This window comes from Poecilia reticulata, chromosome 11 (genome assembly GCF_904066995.2).
Source record: "Poecilia reticulata chromosome 11, P_reticulata-male-v2, whole genome shotgun sequence".
In the NCBI taxonomy this organism is placed as follows: domain Eukaryota; kingdom Metazoa; phylum Chordata; class Actinopteri; order Cyprinodontiformes; family Poeciliidae; genus Poecilia; species Poecilia reticulata.
The window spans coordinates 10,711,334-10,730,295 of record NC_088840.1 but is presented as its reverse complement, the minus strand read 5'-3'; the positions used below and the strand labels follow the sequence as shown (position 1 = coordinate 10,730,295).

Sequence of the window (18,962 nt, the reverse complement as noted above, 5' to 3'; positions counted from 1 at the left end):
CCATCTGCCAGGCTCTCAAGTAATTCATATTCACTCCCACAGAAAGTAGGTGCTGTCTGCAAAACTCCGTGGAGTTCCTCGGAAATCTTGGCTAGCCGCAGCCTGCCTGCCTGCCTGGCTGTGCTTTGCACAACTGCAACCTTCGCTAATAAGCTTCTCGGATCACCTTAAAGCGTCGCCACTGACGACAACCGAGGAGAGATTTAAAGTGTGAAACTTTTCCACACCCCGTAGTTATTTATTCAAATTCCCAAAACTAAGGCTTGATTGTTTATTCAAGACAGACTTCTACAACTTTTTTTCTTTTTTTTTAGTTTTTGATCAAACTTTTCTATAAGATTTCACTCAAAGATTGAATTAATTGACCCGAATGCCTCAAATAAAATAACAGTTCTAAATAAAAGATAAAAATTGTCTGTCAAACATAAATTCCATAAATTAAATCAAATAAAAAACAAACAAACTTTGTTCTCCACTAATTTCTATAGATCCTTTGTTAAACTTGCTATACTGACTTTGACATTTAACGTAAAAGAACATACACCAGAGAGCTTGCATGTAAATGTTACCAGCATGTAAATGTTACCATTTCTTGACAAAGTTGCAATAAAATAAGTTGTTTTTTCAATTCCTTTGACAGGTTCGGTTAAAAAAAATATTTCTCTCAGGAATAGAGATTCTATCTAAACAAACTAGAAATCTGACAAACCTATTCTAAAAGAGGAGCAGATTGCTGCCGTGTCCTTTTTAAACATAAAAAGCAGAAAACCAACCTTTTAAACAAATAAGCCAAACACGACAGCATCATCTCAACAGCTACATGGATCTTTAATTAGAACTTGACAAACGCTTGTGCGTTCCCACAGCATGATCTATAAGAAGACCTTTTCTGATGGAGGACCCTCATAAAAACACTAATTAGAGCAATCAGGCACTCATATCAAGGAGTGTTTGATGTGTTTCTTTTTTTTTTTTTACTTTATATTCTCACCAATCGGAATTAATCAACCTACTTTGGTCCTTTGACACTTTCTTACCATTTAGACAGAAGATATTAAGGTCATTTTACCTCTTCTCTAAGTAATTAGTACTTTTTCATCAATATGAAGGAATTATTGACTTAAAGCCAGCTCCTATTTTGCGCTGAAAAATTACTTGTAAGTTAGTTTTTGTATTTGAAATGTGCTCAAATACTTGCAACTAGACCAAAAACACCTGGTAAGATGTTGTGGTTTTTGCATGGCATATCACTCTATACATGATGAGCCTCAAGGTGGAACATGTTGGTGGTGCCAGCAGAACAATAGCTATGAGCAAAGAAGGACCTTTTCGATTTCTTAACCACAGATTCAAATATGAGCTGATGTGAACAGTTGTACCAGAGCTTCCTGCTCTCCACGTGTCTCCAGCAGGCCCCGTGGTACTTTTGCACATTTTTGCAGAGAGAAATAAGGGATGAGTACACCGCAAGGGTAATGAAGCCTCCTACTGAGCCGTAGGGAGAAGCTCCATCTCTCCTCCGCCATCTATCACCGCTCTGAGTCCCACCTATGGAGTGAGCAGGCTGTGCCACGTCCTATTCACTTCCAGCAGCATGAAAAGCATGCAGGATAACGTACCGAACACGGATCGTGTAAGACTCGTCTTCCTTCAACTTCTGCCCTCCGTCGCTTCAATGCCACCCTTGTCATTCAGACTGTGTTGCTTTTTTTTTCTGCTCATCAGGTGTGAAATTTACTTTTAGCTTCCTGACTGTTTTCTTCAGTCCTTATAGGTTTAGATCTGCATCTTTGAGACTCCAGCTTTACAGAAACTCTCGTTATTTCTTCTCTCGGAGCCATGCCTTCAGCTATACAGCTGTGCCACAACAGCACTATGGGTCAAGTTTGTTAAGTATTTATTCAATAATTGGAGCTGTATTGGGCCAGTAAACCTTGACTTGGCCAATATTTTTCTCCAGAGTCAGCAGGGCAATGCAATAGGTGGTCTAGCTGCAACACGTAATATGTTAGCATCAGTCTGTTAAACAACATCCATGAGGAGAAGCCATAAGAAATAAATCACTTTTATTGCCTCTAAATAAGTCATGATTTAAAGAAATTCAGCTGACTTTTTAATTGTTTTCATTATTGTAAATTAGCCTCCTAAAGTTAAATATTTATTTCCTGAATTGTAAAATTAGTTTGTTTCCACAATTTTTCATATAAGTTAAGAAAAAACAAAGATAATCATGACAAAACAAGTCTTAGGCTGACAGTTGAAAACGTAAAATGTATAAATTATTAATTGCTTTACAGTAAAACAAAACAAAACAAAAAAATAGGGGAAAATAACTTGATGACAGCCTCCAAAATATACCAGGCAGCAAAAAGGAAAAGAGAAATGAGATCACAGAGGGATGTTGAGGCCCCGCAGCTCATTGTGAGTGAAAGATGGCTTCAGGTTTCGAGCAGGACAATCTGACCGGTCCATCCTTTGAGGGGACGCCACGAGGAACCTTCAGCAATTACACCCAACATCCCTGCTCTCTCCAGCAGCCACCGAGGGATCTATGGCCCAGTACCCACAAATCTAAACCTGCTCCACTGGGAGTGTGTGGCATTTCCATAAATAGACTCTGGAACCAAACTGGTACCTTTCGCCTGGAGCAGCCCCTCCCCCACCCCCATCAGCTCAGCTTCCTTAAATAGTAAAAACAACATGTTTTTTTTTTTGTTTTGTTTTGTTTTTTTCGTGTTTACTACCACTTTTTTCAGCTTTTTTTCCCAGCAGGATGTTTTAAATAAAAATAAACTGAACTTATAAAGCATCTTAATATTTGAAATTATTCATACATGCCAACTCTAAAAACAGCAAACCACTGCAAAGTTTTCAATTTTTTGCAAAACGCAGTAATTGTCAAATCATTAAGCAACACTATAATTCCCACAGAACAAAAGAACCGCTCTTTAAAGAAAGCTGGATGTGAATTGCACGTGTTTTCATGTTGCCAAATATCCCACAGCCAATAGTTATATTATAAGTTAAAACAATTGGATACTGAGGTACATTTAGTGCAGAGAACTTTCTGCAGATGCAAGACAGTTTCAGGATGTCACTTTAGTTCTGCAACATCCTTAAAGACACGTCGAGTGAGTGTGTTGTGCAAAAACCTGACTGGCCAACCTAAAGTCCCAACCTCACCACAGTACCTTTGGGGAGTGGTGACTATGAGCGCGACCTTCTCGTCTGACCTCACAAATGTGCTTATGGAAGAATGGTGATAAAATACACATAATCACATAATTCTTGTGGAAAGCCTTCCCAGATGATCACATTTCACATGGAATATGCGCACAACAAAAGTTGAACTGCTTTAGGTTTCCTGCAGGATAGTCCTTTTTTGTTCGTATATTTGATAAAGTGTTAGCCTCTTTTCCAAAGTGCTCTCCTGGGCCCTTTAATTAGAAACCGTGACTGCAGTTATCATTCTGAATTACTGCTCCCCATCCACAGATGTGCATGTCGGCCGTCCGATCCGCACAGACACCTCCCGCGTCAGCACAGATGCTGGCTTTAAAGCTCAGCCGACTGAGGCTCCTAAAGTTTCTTAAGATTGAGTCCATCCTAAATGAGCCTTGTGGCAGACAAGATGCATTTCTGAAATGAGTTTCTACGATAAAACATTTTCTGGTTTTCATGCCACAGCTTCAAGTCGTTGCGCTTAAGTTCGCAGTTAGCGAACGCTTGCCGAACCAAATGTTCTCAAAACTCAAATCACTATGTCAGATTATGAAATAACTAAATTCTTAAGTACAAAAGCTGTTTTTTTTTTTTTTTTTGAACTTTTATTTGAACAATTCCTTGACAAAATCCATTCTTATGTATTTTTCCATTGCAAAACAATTACAGATATGACATTCAAACATACCTCTTCTAAAGCTCCTTCTTTTCCCTCTTTCCTTACACTATTACCGAAAATCGAGTTTTTTGTTCCAGATATTGAATTACAGAAGTCCATCTTCTATTATAAATGTCTTTCCGCAACCTCAGAGTTGCTGTAATATCCTCCATCAGGTTGACAGTCTTCAGCTTCTGAACCCATTGTTCCAAGGTAGGTGAATGTGGTTTCAGCCAGTTCACAGTGATCACCTTATGAGCAATCAACACCAGGGCTCTCAGCATATATTTAGAGTCCTCTGTCGGAAGATGCACCTCTTCTAGAATCACTTTATGTATTTCCCAATCCATAGTCAAATTTAGTATTTGTCCTATTTCCCTTTTTACCGTCTCCCAGTAACGTTTCACTTTTGGACATTCCCAAAAATATGGGAAAAATCTCCTATTTGTCCACACTTCCGCCAGCAGAGATTACTGGCCTTATTATCATAGCTGGCTATCACTATTGGGGTCCTAAAATATCTCATTCTTATTTTCCAACTAAACTCTCTCCAGTTTGGACTATTCAGACATTTATGCCAATTATCCCAAGTGTTTTCCCATTCAGTGTCCTCTATCACCACGTTTAGTTCCAGTTCCCATTTGTTCTTGACATCTAGCGTTGTTTCTTCCTGGTCAATTCGTATTCTCTGGTATAAAGCCGAAACGATCTTATGAAGATCTTTTCGGTTCTCCACCACATCAATCCAGTATTGTTCAAAATCTGTTGGACTCTTTTTAAATTTCTCTACTTCTTTGTGTTTTTGAAGGTAGTGTCTGATCTGAAAGAATCTGAAAAGATCTGTGTTAGCGATATTATATTCATTTCGAAGTTGGGAGAAGGCTTTTAATGTTGTTCCTGTAAATAGTTGGTTTATTGTGATTAAACCTTTATCTGCCCATTCTCCAAATCCCCTGTCCATTTTATTAGGTTTAAAGTCAGCTATGCCATCTATTCTAGCTGCTCGTGACAAGGAGAGTGGTAGCTTCAACTTCTTTCGGACTTTGTCCCACACTCTCAAAGTAAACACCACCCACTCATTTTGGATTTTAAGTTTTCGCCATTGATTTCTACTTAAAAAAGGTATATCTGTTATCGAAATACTCCTTACTAATGAGCCCTGCTCCAGCTGTACCCACATTGTATCCAAATCCAGTCTAATCCATGCAACAAGTGCCCTTAGTTGTGCTGCCCAGAAATAACTTTCCAGATGTGGAAGAGCCAGGCCTCCCACACTCTTTGAAGAACACATAACTTTAAGTCTCACTCTTGGGCGTTTGTTTTGCCAGATGAATCTTGATATAAGTCTGTCTAGTAACTTGAAGGTGGTTTTAGGAACCATGATCGGTAGGGAGTTAAAGAGGAAAAGAAGCCGTGGTAGCACATTCATCCTGATCGTCTCCACTCTGCCAACTAGGGATAGAGGGAGAATCTGCCATCTTTCCAAATCCTTTTTAATTTGAGATATAAGTGTGCTATAATTGGCATTGTATAACTGAGAAGAATTACCGGTCAGCGTGACTCCCAAATATTTAAGGCCCGCTTTTGGCCACTTAAATTTCACTTCTTTCTCCAGGTGCTCTGGCCAGAGTCCTGTCATCATCATTGCTTCAGATTTAATTTCGTTAATTTTATAACCTGAGACATGACCAAATATGTGTAGGCATTTCATAAGAGGAGGGATTGTACTTGATGGGTTTTTTAAGTACAAAAGTATATCATCTGCAAATAAAGAGATCTTGTGTTCTAAACCTCCCTTGTCTACTATTCCTTCTATATGTTTGTTCAACCTAATCAATTCTGCTAATGGCTCTATACTTATAGCGAAAAGAATAGGCGAGACCGGACTTCCCTGTCTCACCCCCCTTTTTATGTTGAAAAATTCAGAGCAGTAGCCATTTACCCGTACCCTCGAGATAGGATTTTTGTTAAGCGTTGCTATCCATCTTATGAAGGTGGAGTTAAATCCCATCTTCTTCAATATGTAATTTAAATAATCCCAGTCCACCCTATCAAACGCTTTCTCTGCGTCTAACGCCAGGAGCATTGATGGTTGGCTGTCTTTCTTAGCGATTGACTGAATATTCAGCGCTCTTCTAACATTGTTCGAACCTTGTCGTTTTGTTATAAATCCAGTTTGATCCGGTTTTATTAATTTCTTTAAGTACCTTTGCATCCTTCCTGCTAAAATTGATCCAAGGATTTTCAAATCGTTCCCCAAAAGACTTATGGGGCGGTAGGAGGCACATTTTTTAGGGTCTTTCCCTTCCTTATGTATTACTGTTATTAATGCTTCTGACCAGCTTTTTGGGGGATCATTTTCCTTCAAGGCGTAGTTGTATACAGCACATAATTTAGGGGTAAGTTCCTTAATGAAAACTTTGTAAAACTCTCCATTTAGACCATCTGTCCCTGGACTTTTATTGCTTTTTAATGATTTAATTACTTCCTCAATCTCCATCTCTGTAATTGGTCTATTCAGATCATCTGCTTCTTCCTGTGTCAATTTTGGTAGATTAAGTGTTTTAAATAGATCCTCTATTTCTTCTCTTTTCTGGGGTAAACTTTCAGAGTCATATAGCTCTTTATAAAATTCTCGGAACGCCTCTGCAATTTTTTCCGGCTGGGCTAGTTCTCTTCCATTTCCCGGGTGACTTATGTTGGGGACCACGCGGCTGGCCTGTATTTTTCTCAATTGGAAGGCTAATAAGCGGCTCGCGCGATTTCCCACCTCATAATATTTTTGGCCAGTATATCTCATAGCCCCTTCTGCCTTATAAGTAAGTATTTTGTCCAGTGCTTCCCTGCTTCTTTTAAGTTTTTCCAGTGTCTCCTCTTTTCTATCTCTTTTATGAATTTGTTCTAATCTTTTCACTTCATTCTCTAGGTCTTTTACTTTCTGTGCCCGTTGTTTCTTTAATATACTTGCCATTTCTATACATTTACCCCTGATTACTGCCTTGGCTCCATCCCACAATATTGCCCATGATACAGCCCCATTATCATTCAACCGAAAGTATTCATCTATTGTTGTCTTCATTCGTTCTTGAACCTGTGGGTCATTCAGCATGGAGACATTCAATCTCCAGTATTTAAAATGTTTTTCTTTTTTAACCTTTAATGTTATTCTAACTGGTCCATGGTCTGACAACGTTACAGGCTCAATACTACTATGTACCACCCTATGAAGATCTTGTCTGGATATAAGTATCATATCCAATCTTGAGTATGAACCATGCACATTTGAAAAGAATGTGTAATCCTTGCCCTGTGGATTACATGCCCTCCAAGAATCTTCCAGTCCTAGCTCCTCTAACAGATATTTCAGGACTTTCGTTTTTCTGCCCAATGGGCCCTGATCTGATGGCAATTTGTCATGTTTTGGATCCAACACATAGTTAAAGTCTCCAGCCAAAATTATTACACCTTCTGAGTCTTTTGCTAAGACAGAAGCTACTTCTACAAAAAAATTTGGATCTTCTTCATTTGGGGCATATATATTCATTATTGTTATATCCATCCCTTCTATTGAACCTACCACCATCACATATCTCCCCTGCTCATCTTTAACCTCCTTCTGCATCAAAAAGTAAGTTGTCCGGCTCAATAATATTGCAACCCCTCTACCCCTACTTTTTGGACAACTGGAAAAGAACACCTGGTCTACCCATTCTCTTTTTAATTTTTTGTGTTCCACATCGTTAAGATGAGTCTCTTGTATTAGCACTATTAAACTTTTAAGCGATTTTAATTGAGCTAATATTTTTTCCTCTTTATTGGATGACCCAGCCCTCTCACTTTATAACTCACAATATTTAAATCACTCATAACCAATAACTCTCCTCCCACTGTCAACCTCCTCCTTTACTTTTTGACCCTTCAAACTTAATTCTAAATCTTGCATCATATCCGTATTTAACTCCTGTTGGTCACTCAAAATGAACATAAACATGTCAAGGAACAAGAACATAGTAACATCAAAGCAATTTGAACAAAATAAGCCCCTAAGACTCCCATCAATCCCACTGGCCATGATAAGACCACAGATAACCTGTAGTGACCGCATCCTGGCCAGCCCTCGATGTAACCAAGGCAGAGCACTGTGTGCCCACAGTTGCTCTGGGGAAAAAGCACTAAGTGCAACCCAGATCACAAACCAAAGAAAAACAATAATTCCTTGATGAGATCTCCACCCAATTGGAATGACAATAGTAACGCACGGCGATAGGAACTACCCGTGAGATATTAAACAACTGAGATATAATTTCTCAATACAAAGTAATTTCAATTATCTTTATAGCATCTTCTCCCCCTTAATGATTTTCTCAAAACATACCTTGAAGTCTTCACAAACTCATCTGTTTATGAACATTTTCCCCCACCACAATCTTAAATGTAAGCCTTTAAATCCGCATCCAGTAACCCCCCTTTTCCTTGTCTCTTGTTGAGTCTCGGAATCCAGGCCTCTTTGGAGAGCTCCGCTTCCATCTTCTCTCTCTCACTCATCTGTACCGAGATATTTAGCTTCTCTAACGTTGGTATCGCATCGAGAAGGGTCGGGAAAGTTTTTGAGCCATTTTCCAGGTCCACTCTGAGTTGTGCAGGAAAACGACATTTAGCCTGTATTCCTTTTTCTTTAAGTTGCTTGATTACACTCCGCAGTCTCACTCTTTTCTTTTGGATTTCTGGAGAGAAGTCCTGGTCGAAGTATATTCTTTTCCCTTGGATAACGATTTGTTTTTGTGACCATGCCTTTTGTAGCACTGCTTCTTTCGCAGTGTAGTCCATGAAGCGGACAATGATGGAGCGCGGCGGATTTGTGTCAGCTGGTCTCGGTCCCAGCGCTCGATGCGCCCTTTCAATCTTAAAGTCCTCCTGCAGCAGAAGCGTGTTTCTGATTATATCCTTTACAAAGCCAGCCATGTCTTGTTTCTCGCTTCCCTCCGGAACTTGATAGATTCTGAGATTGTTACGACGCATACGGTTCTGGAGGTCGTCCCACTGGTTAGTGAGTGAAGCCTCACGTCTCAGCATGTACCGAAGCACTCTCTCATTTCTCTGGCTAACCTCTTCCGTCGCGCCGGTCCTATTCTCTGCTTCCTCCAAACGTTGCTCCAGCTTGTCCGTGCGCTCTTTCAAGTCTCCTACTGTTATTTCCAGTCTTGTTAGGGCGGCTTTTGTTTCAGCAAAAGCATTCTGGTTTTCTTTCCTCAACTCCTTTAGCTCACGCAGAACTTCGGTTATCGTATCATTAGCTTCATTAGCTTTCCTTCCCTCGCTAGCTGCGTTGCTAGTCTGCTGCGGTTCTTTCTTCTCTTTTGGCTCTTTTTGGTCATTTTGCTGCTTACCTACTGTATTTCTTGTCGGCATCGTCTTCTTATTTGCAGTTTCTCTCAGGGGGGTAGCCATAAAGTTGTATAATTTTCCAATTAATCATCAATCTCACGGGAGCCTCCACCCAATGCAACCGTCTCAGAACATGGCACCACCGGAAGTCTCAAAAGCTGTTTTTGATTTGGCGCAATAAATGCAGGGCAAAGTTTTCTTCTCTTCTTGATTTTTTGTCAAACTTAAATGTTTGAAACCATAAAAATATTTTAATATCAACCAAACAGATGCGATTAAAAAAGGAGATGATTTCAAATGATTAGATTTCTAAAGGGGAAAATAACTAATCAAACCAAACTGACCCTACATGAAAAGACAATTGTACCCTCTTAAATATTGAATTAAGTGTGATTAAACACTTAACAGGATCAAAAGATGTTCAGTCAGGTAAATCCCTTTCCAGAAAGTTAGTATTAGCTGGTGCTAATCCAAAACAACTTTTGATAATTATGTTGTTAGGACATCAGTTTATGTTCACGCTTCATAAATGTCTAATTATTTGAAATGAAGCTGAATTTAAAAGTCCTATTTTGATGTTTGTAAGTTGTTTTTCTTCTCATTGTGACCATAAAACCTGTCTCCACCAGGCCTTTCACTTGCTTGTGTGAGTAGCAGCAGATTTTAGTTGAGCTTGAAAGGTGTTGATTTGGAGCACCGACTGTGCCAGTTTTAAAGTTAAACCCACTTCGCTTTTGACACAAACGCTGACGTCAAGTTTTTCATTGAGGCTATTTGCTTTCCCAGAGCTAAGCAATTTCCATTCCGTGATAGTTTGAGTCAGACGGACGAGACGTGGCGGACACATTCAGGTGTGTCAGAGGAATAACGATCCAGAATTCACATCAAAGCCTAACTTTGGAGGTGAATATATATATAAAAAAAAACCAGCATTAGGCTTCTGCGCTACATAATTACAAATCCAATAGAACTGGCTGGTAGGTCAAAAATGACAAACATGGAGAATGTTAAAGATTATAGACCAAACGAAACTTTCACTTCCAAACTTTTTCTTTCTGCCTCTCCTCAGACTATCAAACCTGTATATAGAGTCAGCACCATAAATACTAATAATGCTTCTGATTATAATAATTATAATAATTAATCTATTTATAAATGAGTGGATGCCTGAGTGCATCCTTCCAGTACATGCCAATTGTTGAACATTTTGATTCACTCTATAGTAAGTAAATGGCAGAGTCAAAGCATCGTTTTTTTTCCTAAATTAGGGACCAAACAGTAGAAACTTCTAAAGGCAACCAATCAAAAGCCCCCTGTAGTACCATGTTTCGATTGGCTAATATCCGTCACCCTGGGGTAAGACACAACACTCGTCCTAATTGCTCCAGATCCGTGTTTCATCCTGCTCTCAGCTGCTCTTAAGGGGGGGCCGTGGGTTTGACTGACGAAGGGTAGAAAAATGTTTTAATGATGTGGGGCTGTTTTGGTCGGCGCTCGTGCTCCGTGCACGATGTGGAATCAATATGCCAAATCAAAAAGAAAGAAGAAAAAAAAAGGCCGTGGGGCAGATCTGGAAAGCAGCACAGCTGACGATTCTTGAAACTGTGTAACTCTTCTCGGAGACGGTGCAGTTAAAGGCTGCTGTTACTGGGCAACGAATTAATCGTGACGACTTTTGTTTTTTATATTTCAAAGTAACCTTGAAAGTTATTTGTTTTTACTTACTTTACTTTTTTTTTTTCTTTCATCATTCTTTGCTCCATGTTTCAGCTGCTTTCTTCACCAAAATATTTATTTAAAGCCGATGCTTGTAACCGAGACTGAACAGAATCTAAAAAAGGGGTGAAAATAACGGCATCCAGTCGGGAACTTACCACGCTGACTTTGACCGCGTAGAGCAGGTCAAAGGGCAGTGCGGCCACAAGGTCGATGATGAACCACGTCGTCAGGTAATGGATGCATATCTGCCGAGCGTCAAAGATTACCTGGCCGGACTTGCTGACGAAAGTGGTGCGAAAATTAAAAATAATGTCTGGTGTTAAAAAACAAACAAACAAAAAAAAAGTGAAGAGTTTGGTTATCCTAAAAGCTGCACGCTAGCTCATCATCGGTGCAAGTAGCGAAGCGGTTGGTAATCTGCAACGAACCTATGATGAAGAGAATCTCCACACCGATGTCGCTGACAGTGGTGCTGCGGGTCAGATCGTCATCGTCGCCGATGAAGCACACGTTGTAGGGCACTGTCACGGCAACGTAGAAGGTGGCAAGCAAAATCAGCCAGTCCCAGCCTGCTTTAAATGTGCTGTAGTGAAGCAATATGAATTTGGACTTCTTGGCGTCTGCAACCTTGTATTCCGGTAGAGCAGGTGGATCTCCAAACACGTTCTGGACAATACAAGAAAAAAAAATTATTAATATATGTTTTTTGTTTTTATTACCTAGTGCTCAGTTGGTGAAAAAGAAAACTACAAACTATGCAATAATGTCCCATACTCCTTAATGAGGCACTACAACAGCACATATTGAGGTCAGTATTTGAATTGGAACTGGCTATTGGCTATTAAAAAAATAATATAAAATAACCCTTCAGATTCCTAAAGGAAGTTTCTGAGCTGTATGCACAAGTGACAAACAGTGCATATCTTGTCTGCAGCCAAAAATAACCCATAACAAAGCATAATTTTAATTTGGAAAATTAAGAAATGTAGCCCATTCCAAAGTGAATCTTCACCACTCAAACTTATGACTTTCCTTCCTTACTTTGGATGAGTTCGTTGTTTACATGGTGACTGTTGTGTATGTGTATTTTTTTGCCATTCACACTTCCCCTGGAGGTATTGTTTTTCTTTCTCTCCACATAATAAAACAAACTCGTAGGCACAGAATTTCTGGGATAAATTTTGAGCGTATAAAAACAGAGCACCTCACTGAGCAGCAACTCCAGATTCTCATTGTAAAATCAGCTGTTTTATACTCATTGGGTACATAATACTTATGCAAGCTTTACACTTCCAATAAGCTGTGACTGTTATTTCAAATCCTTTCCTTCACTGTCCTGCTTTCTGATAGAGCTAATATAGCCTTAGTACATAGTATTTGTTCAAAAGCTCCACGCTAAGTCATCAGTGTTTAGTTGCCTTTCGATAGGCCCTGTGCTCGCTTGACGCCCCATCAAACTTTCTCCTTGATTTTCCATCTTAAGATCCTTCTAGTTCCCTTTTCAAAACACTTCAAGGAAAGGATAAGTTGTTTTTTTCTCTTCTATGCCTCAATTATCGACAGGAAGACCACGACAACAGGATCCCTACACCGAGTTTGTCTTTGGGAAGATTCCATATTTTATTTGCGTTTTCCCATCGATGCTGCACAACACATGTTTTCACTCTGCTGCTGTCAATTTTTCTTTTTAGTAAACTCCACAGCATGTGGTTTATGAATCTCAGAGGGATGTTACACTCCAGTTTGAGGACAGGCTAGATCTAGGTCATAAAACCATCACAACTAGCCAATTGTCGGATTGCTAGTCATTAGTCTGGGTCATAGAACGGAGTAGATAAGGAAACCAAATCCACAGAGGATTCAGGTGGTTGAAAAAAAAGACGTCTTACTTAATAGAATGAGGAAAAAAAAGCATAAAAATCAATGTCCAGGTGAAAAACCCACCAGGTTCTTGCACCTTACTAGAGGCGACAGTGAGAATTGACTGAGAGATGTTTAACCTGGAGAGTTGATTACTGAACAAGAAGCAGGCGGTTGATTAGAAACAGGGTGCAGCTGTGACAGAAGGAAGGAGCTGAAGTTGAACTGAGGAAATGGTATAAACACGCGGGGAATGTGGGGAACAAGGAAACAGAAATCAGAAAGGTAAACAAACAGACGCAACGCAACATAAGAAATGATCAAGATTCTATTAAAAAAAAAGTGATAAGAAAACACAACAGCAATGGGGACACAACTTTTCAACAATTGAGATGACACACACAGAACTGTAACTAAAGTCTGCCATTATATTTACGTTGTATGCAGGGGTGAAAGTAAGGGGGTACGGCAGGGTACTGCGTACCCCTAAAAGATTTAGCGGGGGTACGCAGTACCCTCAAGAGAGAGGAGCGGCTGTCAGCTGTAAAAAAAATCAATGGGTTCACTGTGCAGCAGTGAGTGCACCCACTAATCAGCCGTGACTGATTAGTTTTTCAAGAACAATCTAAAACACGACTTAATCAGTTAATAAATAACTTTTTTTCTCATTTCATATTGTTTCTGAACTGTTCGTGCTTTGTAGAGCAGGGGCACAATACGTCGATCGCGGAAGGTTTTGAGTCGATCTCGACATTAGGTGACAAACTGAACGCCGCCAGGACGCTGAGAGCAGCATGTCCTCCTCTGACTCCTTATCAAAACATTCGTAATTTAATTAAAGAACAACAACAACAAAAATCAACAAAACGTGCTCAAATTAATGACCCAACAATCATCACCTGTTCAGTTTGTTTTACCTTTGTTTGTCTTTGCTGTGGCTCATCACAGCCGCTGTAGTTTCTGAACGTTCAATAAACGACAAACTTGGACTAATTACCTCGTTCTTTGTGGTAATTAGTCCAAACATCAAACACGGTAAATATGTTTCATTAAGTATTTAACAAACAAATGGCTTATACTGCGATAGTTGTGTGTAATTAAATTAAATTGTCTAATATAAAACAATAGTTTGGTGCTGTCGGGCTCAGAGTCTGAGAGGCTTTTCCTTTATCAAACAAATTTTTTTTGCCTTTTATGTAGTGGAAATATTGATGTTGATGAAACTTTCTCCAAAATAATAACCTTTTTCAACCTTTATAGCTCCACTGTTAAAAATGAGGCTCTAACATTCACAAATGACAATGAAATAAAATCCAGTCCAATATCTGGAACTTGTTGGAGGAAAAATATCCCAACTTCAGAAGATGAGCTTTAACCTAACAGAGCTCTGTGGTTCCTCCTATCAGTATGAGAGTCAGGGTGAGGAGGCGCCATGTTAGGAAGAGAAGTGGAAGCTGCAAGATCTTCAGAACAATCAGGTCTTGATGCTAGGCTACTGATTATCCCTCTGTCTGATCAATAGAACCAGTTTAAAGCTAAAATGAATGGTTATATGTCAGACATGGAAAACTGGGATGCACTCCATGCCATGATGTTCAGAATTTAGGTCTCATGGCATCTCAAGGTGTCAACATTGGAGCCAGTGGGCTGAGGGAAATACAGTTTTATTTTGTAGCAGTTCAAGAGCAACCAGCTTTTATCACTTCACAAAAACATTAATCAGCACAGAAACTCTAAAGCACACAAAGATATATATATATATATATATATATATATATATATATATATATATATATATTTTTTTTTTTTTTTTGTCATAGTACCCCCAAGAATTTACAACTACTTTCACCCCTGGTTGTATGCATTTAAACATCACAGCAACACCTTAAAAACAGGTTTTACAATGATCTGTGCCGTGGTTTGGTGAAAGCGCTAACTAATTCACACAGTCCCGTTTTCAAGGGGAAGACAGGCAAGTTTAAAAAGCAATAGTATTCTGTTGTTATTTTTAATGAGGCACTCATGCTAGCATTACTGCCCCTTGCATCCAAACTGTTTAACTGTGGAAGCGCTAACATTCAGACATCTCCCACCTGTCTGTCCTTGATTTTGTCATCGGCGCTTCAACGGCACCGTCAGTGCTCCCCTTTCTCCGCACGGCGACCCTCGGCCTCGTTTGAAAAGCCCTTTTCCCACCCCGCTTCTGTTGTTTGCGCAACGTGACGATACCTTGTTGATTTTAATCTTGCTCTTCTCCCTGCTGTGGAGGTGACCAGAGATGTGGTAGAGCACGGTGCTGCCCCGCAGACGAGTCGAGCTGAATGAAGAGCCGGTTTTCACCCTGCCGCGCCGTCGCTCTGTAAACACACACAAACACACGCACGCACACAAAATATTGGTGCTACACACCCATCTACAACAACATCTACCCCCCAAGGTTAAGTCTTGATGATTGAATCAGTCATTACGCTTGATGAAAAACACATAATATTCTGTCCTAAATAGGAAAACATGAATATTCAAAAGGAGAATAAGTAGTTTGTTTATACCTACAAAAACAAAAAGAAATGTGTTAGAGATGTCACCTTTGTACAGCCAAAAGTATATAAAATTTTGGTCACATAGCATTGGCCAATAATGCTAATGCTAACTCAGTTTTCTGCTTTTAGAAAAAAGGTATTTATGTACATTATGTTGTATTTACTGTGAGTAATTATAGGGGTGTGAGCTGGCAATCATGCCCCCGTGCGCCTTTCCTTTTAGTTGTACTGTAGTAGCAGATTGTCAGATTGTGCAGGAGTGATGAGTTTGGTCAGAGGAGTGAGGTAATCACAGAAAGCACATCGCTGCCGCTCGGTCCAGGCCCGCTTCGTCACTGATCACTGAGCCAACAGGAAGCGACTGAGGCCAGATTGGTTTGAGAAATTGGCCTTTTAGACAATAACATCGCCAAAGAGCAAAAGTGAAATCCCTTTGGAAAAGTCTGTGTGCTAACTGTGGGTTTTGTGTGGACCCCAGATGAGACGAGCAGACAGGGGCCCATCCATAACACGGATGGGCCCTTGGGGGACGCACGGCTACAGGAGACTGAGACGCACTTATTTTTAGATCTAATGAATTTCCTTACACTCCTATTGCCTTTCGTAGGGAGGGGGTTTGAGGAGAGGAGTGAGTGTTGTTTTGTATGAAAGGGCAAATACATGTAAGAGTCGAAAGCTGAGGCGAGAATGGACAGTTTCTGGTAAAAGCAGCTGGAAGAGATGAGAAATAGAGGTGATGGAGGAACAAGGAAGTGGGGGAAAAAACAAAAAAAAAGCATAGATGGAGGCAGCTAACAGTGAAAATGTATGACAGAAAGCGAATCAGGCTGGTACAACAAATGTCTGCTGAGTGCAAAGATTAGGTTTTCTTCTTTCTTCTGGTTAATGCCCCGAGAGATAGCTAAGTGGGTCACATGTGAGGTATCCCCGGCTTGGGTGGCAATGCCCTACTAATGTCATTTTTGCAATATGTATCAGCTGAAATCCCCGTCCGAAGATGAAAGATGTAAAACGGCAATCAACCTGAACAATGAAAAAAATAGTGAACGCCAGGCGTCAGACTGCGATGCTTAAGTTCATTAATCATTATAAAGTCTGCTTGACATCAAAAAATTCAAACCAATTATGGTGAGGTGAGTCATGTGGAAAAAGTAGGACGTATTTTTCTAACATATTATGGCATATGGGTATTTGAAATCAAGTTTAACTATATGGAATAATTCAAGTAATGCAAACAAAAACATGCAAATCTGCAGTTTCTCTGTGAAAATGCGCCTGTGTGGTGCTTTATATTAAGCATCCACCTTGCACCAACTAATATAGGATTTAAAGTGGTATCAAAGAAATTGTAGTTCTGTCATTTCAGTTTAAGAAAAGCAGTTTGCAAATGGAGGGGACTAAAAATGACTGTCAACATCAATAAAGTTCACGCTGAGAGCAGACGACAAGGCGCTAAAGTCTCCAAAAAATGTTCTAGTGTCATCACAGGACCTACAACTGGCTCTTGCTACTCTAGATTTAAAAGCATGTGCCTATTCAATCAGAATAGGAATGCACAAGTGTCACTGTCATTGCAATAGGAAACCTTAGCTCTTTAAGAAAAACATGGAAGCCCGAACAAATGTAGGATATTTTAAACCTTGCATAACAACTCTGGTTTACAACAAACTGCAACAGGCTGCTTGAAGGGCTCTAATTTCTCTTTCTTTTTTTTCTTTCTTTTACAGTTATGTGTCCTAAAATTTTTGACTTTTTTGCTCTAGTGTGTCACCCAGTGGTTTTGTAAGACTTGGTACAAAACTTCAGATGGTCTAAACCCAAAATCTTCAGCCAACCTGAATTTTTGCTGTTAGAGCCCAGCAGCTAGATTAGGACAATCAAAAGGGGGAAAAATGGTAAGGAGCAGCTAAGATCTTAAAAGAAGCAACCCGCAAAGATACCACATATAAAAATATGTCAAGCATAAAACACGTCTCTGAAGGACATTCCTTCTACAAAGACTTATACACTATTCATGTACTTAACATTTATGCATGCTTGCTTTACAAGGCCATACAGTGCATATAAACTGCACATCTGAGAAAACGTATATCAATTATCTAGAAGCTACACATCTCCGCCTCAGTGATAAACATTAATATAGTGTGTGCACGCACACACTCACACCTAAGGAGAATTTATACAGACCAATTTACCTGCCAGTCATGTTTTTGGACTGTGGGAGGAAGCTGGAGTACCCAGAGAGAACTCACGCATGCACAGGGAGAACATGCAAACTCCACGCCAGGAATCGAATTGAACCCAGGACTTTTTTGCTGCAAAGCAACAGCTCTACCAACTGCGCCACTGTGCATACCCTTATTAATAACCTTACTGATCTTGATCAAACTGCTAAAATAACCCAATGAAAAACACCAATGAACATATATATATGGGACCTTAGCTGTAGTAAAATATGTTTTGTCTCATTGCTTTATTTATTTATTGAAACAGTACATGTGGGAATGGCTTATACTTGGTAAGTGTCCTTATCTGTGAGGCGCTTCTCACAACAACATAAAAAAAAACATTCCATAACTGCACACTATTTGCTGTATATAACTGTAGCCCATTTTATCTAGTGCATATATTTATATCTTTTGTGTGGAAAATGGGAAAACTAGAATTAACAGTTTCAGCACTGAAGTTTATGTCTACCTTCTTTCTTGTCCTCTTGGATGGCTTTGGCTTTAGTGTCGGTGATGTCCTTAAAAGAGGCCAGGAACAGCACCACGTCACCCTTCTCATTCTTAATGGGCACAATGTCCAGGAGACACCAGAAGAGAGCAGCTGAAATGGAAGAACGTCCTTGTTAACACTAATAAACACCATCTCTGGTTACTTTCTGAATGGATCTACAGCATGTATGTGTGTGTGTGTGCGTGCGTGTGTGCACAAAGGAACGGTTCTATACATTCTTGTACGTACTAATGAGACTGTCTACAGCTGGAAGTCGCCAGAGAGCCTTTAAATAGCCTGAGCCAGTGTTCCCCGGACACAACAGAAGATAAACCTATCTCCCAGGTCCCGTTCTTGTTGAATCGGTTGCTTTTGTTTTTGTTTTTTTTTGGTGCTTTGGTAGAAGCTTTGAAAGATTAGTGCTGAATATTTTATTGGGTAAAAAAAAACTCATTGTGGTGAAATACACACAGGAAGCTGACTTAGATGATACAATTAGGGATAAAAAAATGCATGTTTTACAAAGAGAGAAATCAGAGAAAGCAAACGGTGGAGTTTTGTTGTTCCCTACATGTCACAGTCGACTACAACTGTATTACTTATTATAGTCATCAGGCTCTGTCCACATTTTAATTTGACTTTCCTCTGCATTTTGGTTTATTTTCTGAGGTTAGTCTCAGCTGTTTCCCTCTCACCTTGTCTTTCAGTTTGTGTTTTGGTTCAGCTCCCTCCCTCAGAGACTGTGTTTATTAGTCTCCTTCCTTCAGTTCCCTTGCTCAGGGTGCGCTAGGCTTTTTTATTGCCTGTTGATTTGACAGTCATTCTATTTTTACTGGTCAGTTTTTTAAAAATGATTTTAA

The 18,962-nt window shown here is 39.7% G+C and overlaps 1 protein-coding gene across 3 annotated transcripts in view; it reads right to left on the bottom strand.

Moving 5' to 3' along the window:
• kcnh8 (potassium voltage-gated channel, subfamily H (eag-related), member 8) overlaps window positions 1-18,962 on the bottom strand; it is an 81,997-nt gene that overhangs the window by 43,601 nt on the left and 19,434 nt on the right. For all 3 annotated transcript variants that reach the window (XM_081612655.1, XM_008421677.3, XM_017307670.2), the window contains exons 3-6: window positions 18,082-18,213; window positions 15,074-15,201; window positions 11,413-11,650; window positions 11,140-11,297 (exon numbers count right to left, since the gene is read on the bottom strand). In XM_081612655.1, coding sequence (XP_081468781.1) covers window positions 11,140-11,297; window positions 11,413-11,650; window positions 15,074-15,201; window positions 18,082-18,213 — 656 coding nt within the window. The remainder of the gene's footprint in view (window positions 1-11,139; window positions 11,298-11,412; window positions 11,651-15,073; window positions 15,202-18,081; window positions 18,214-18,962) is intronic.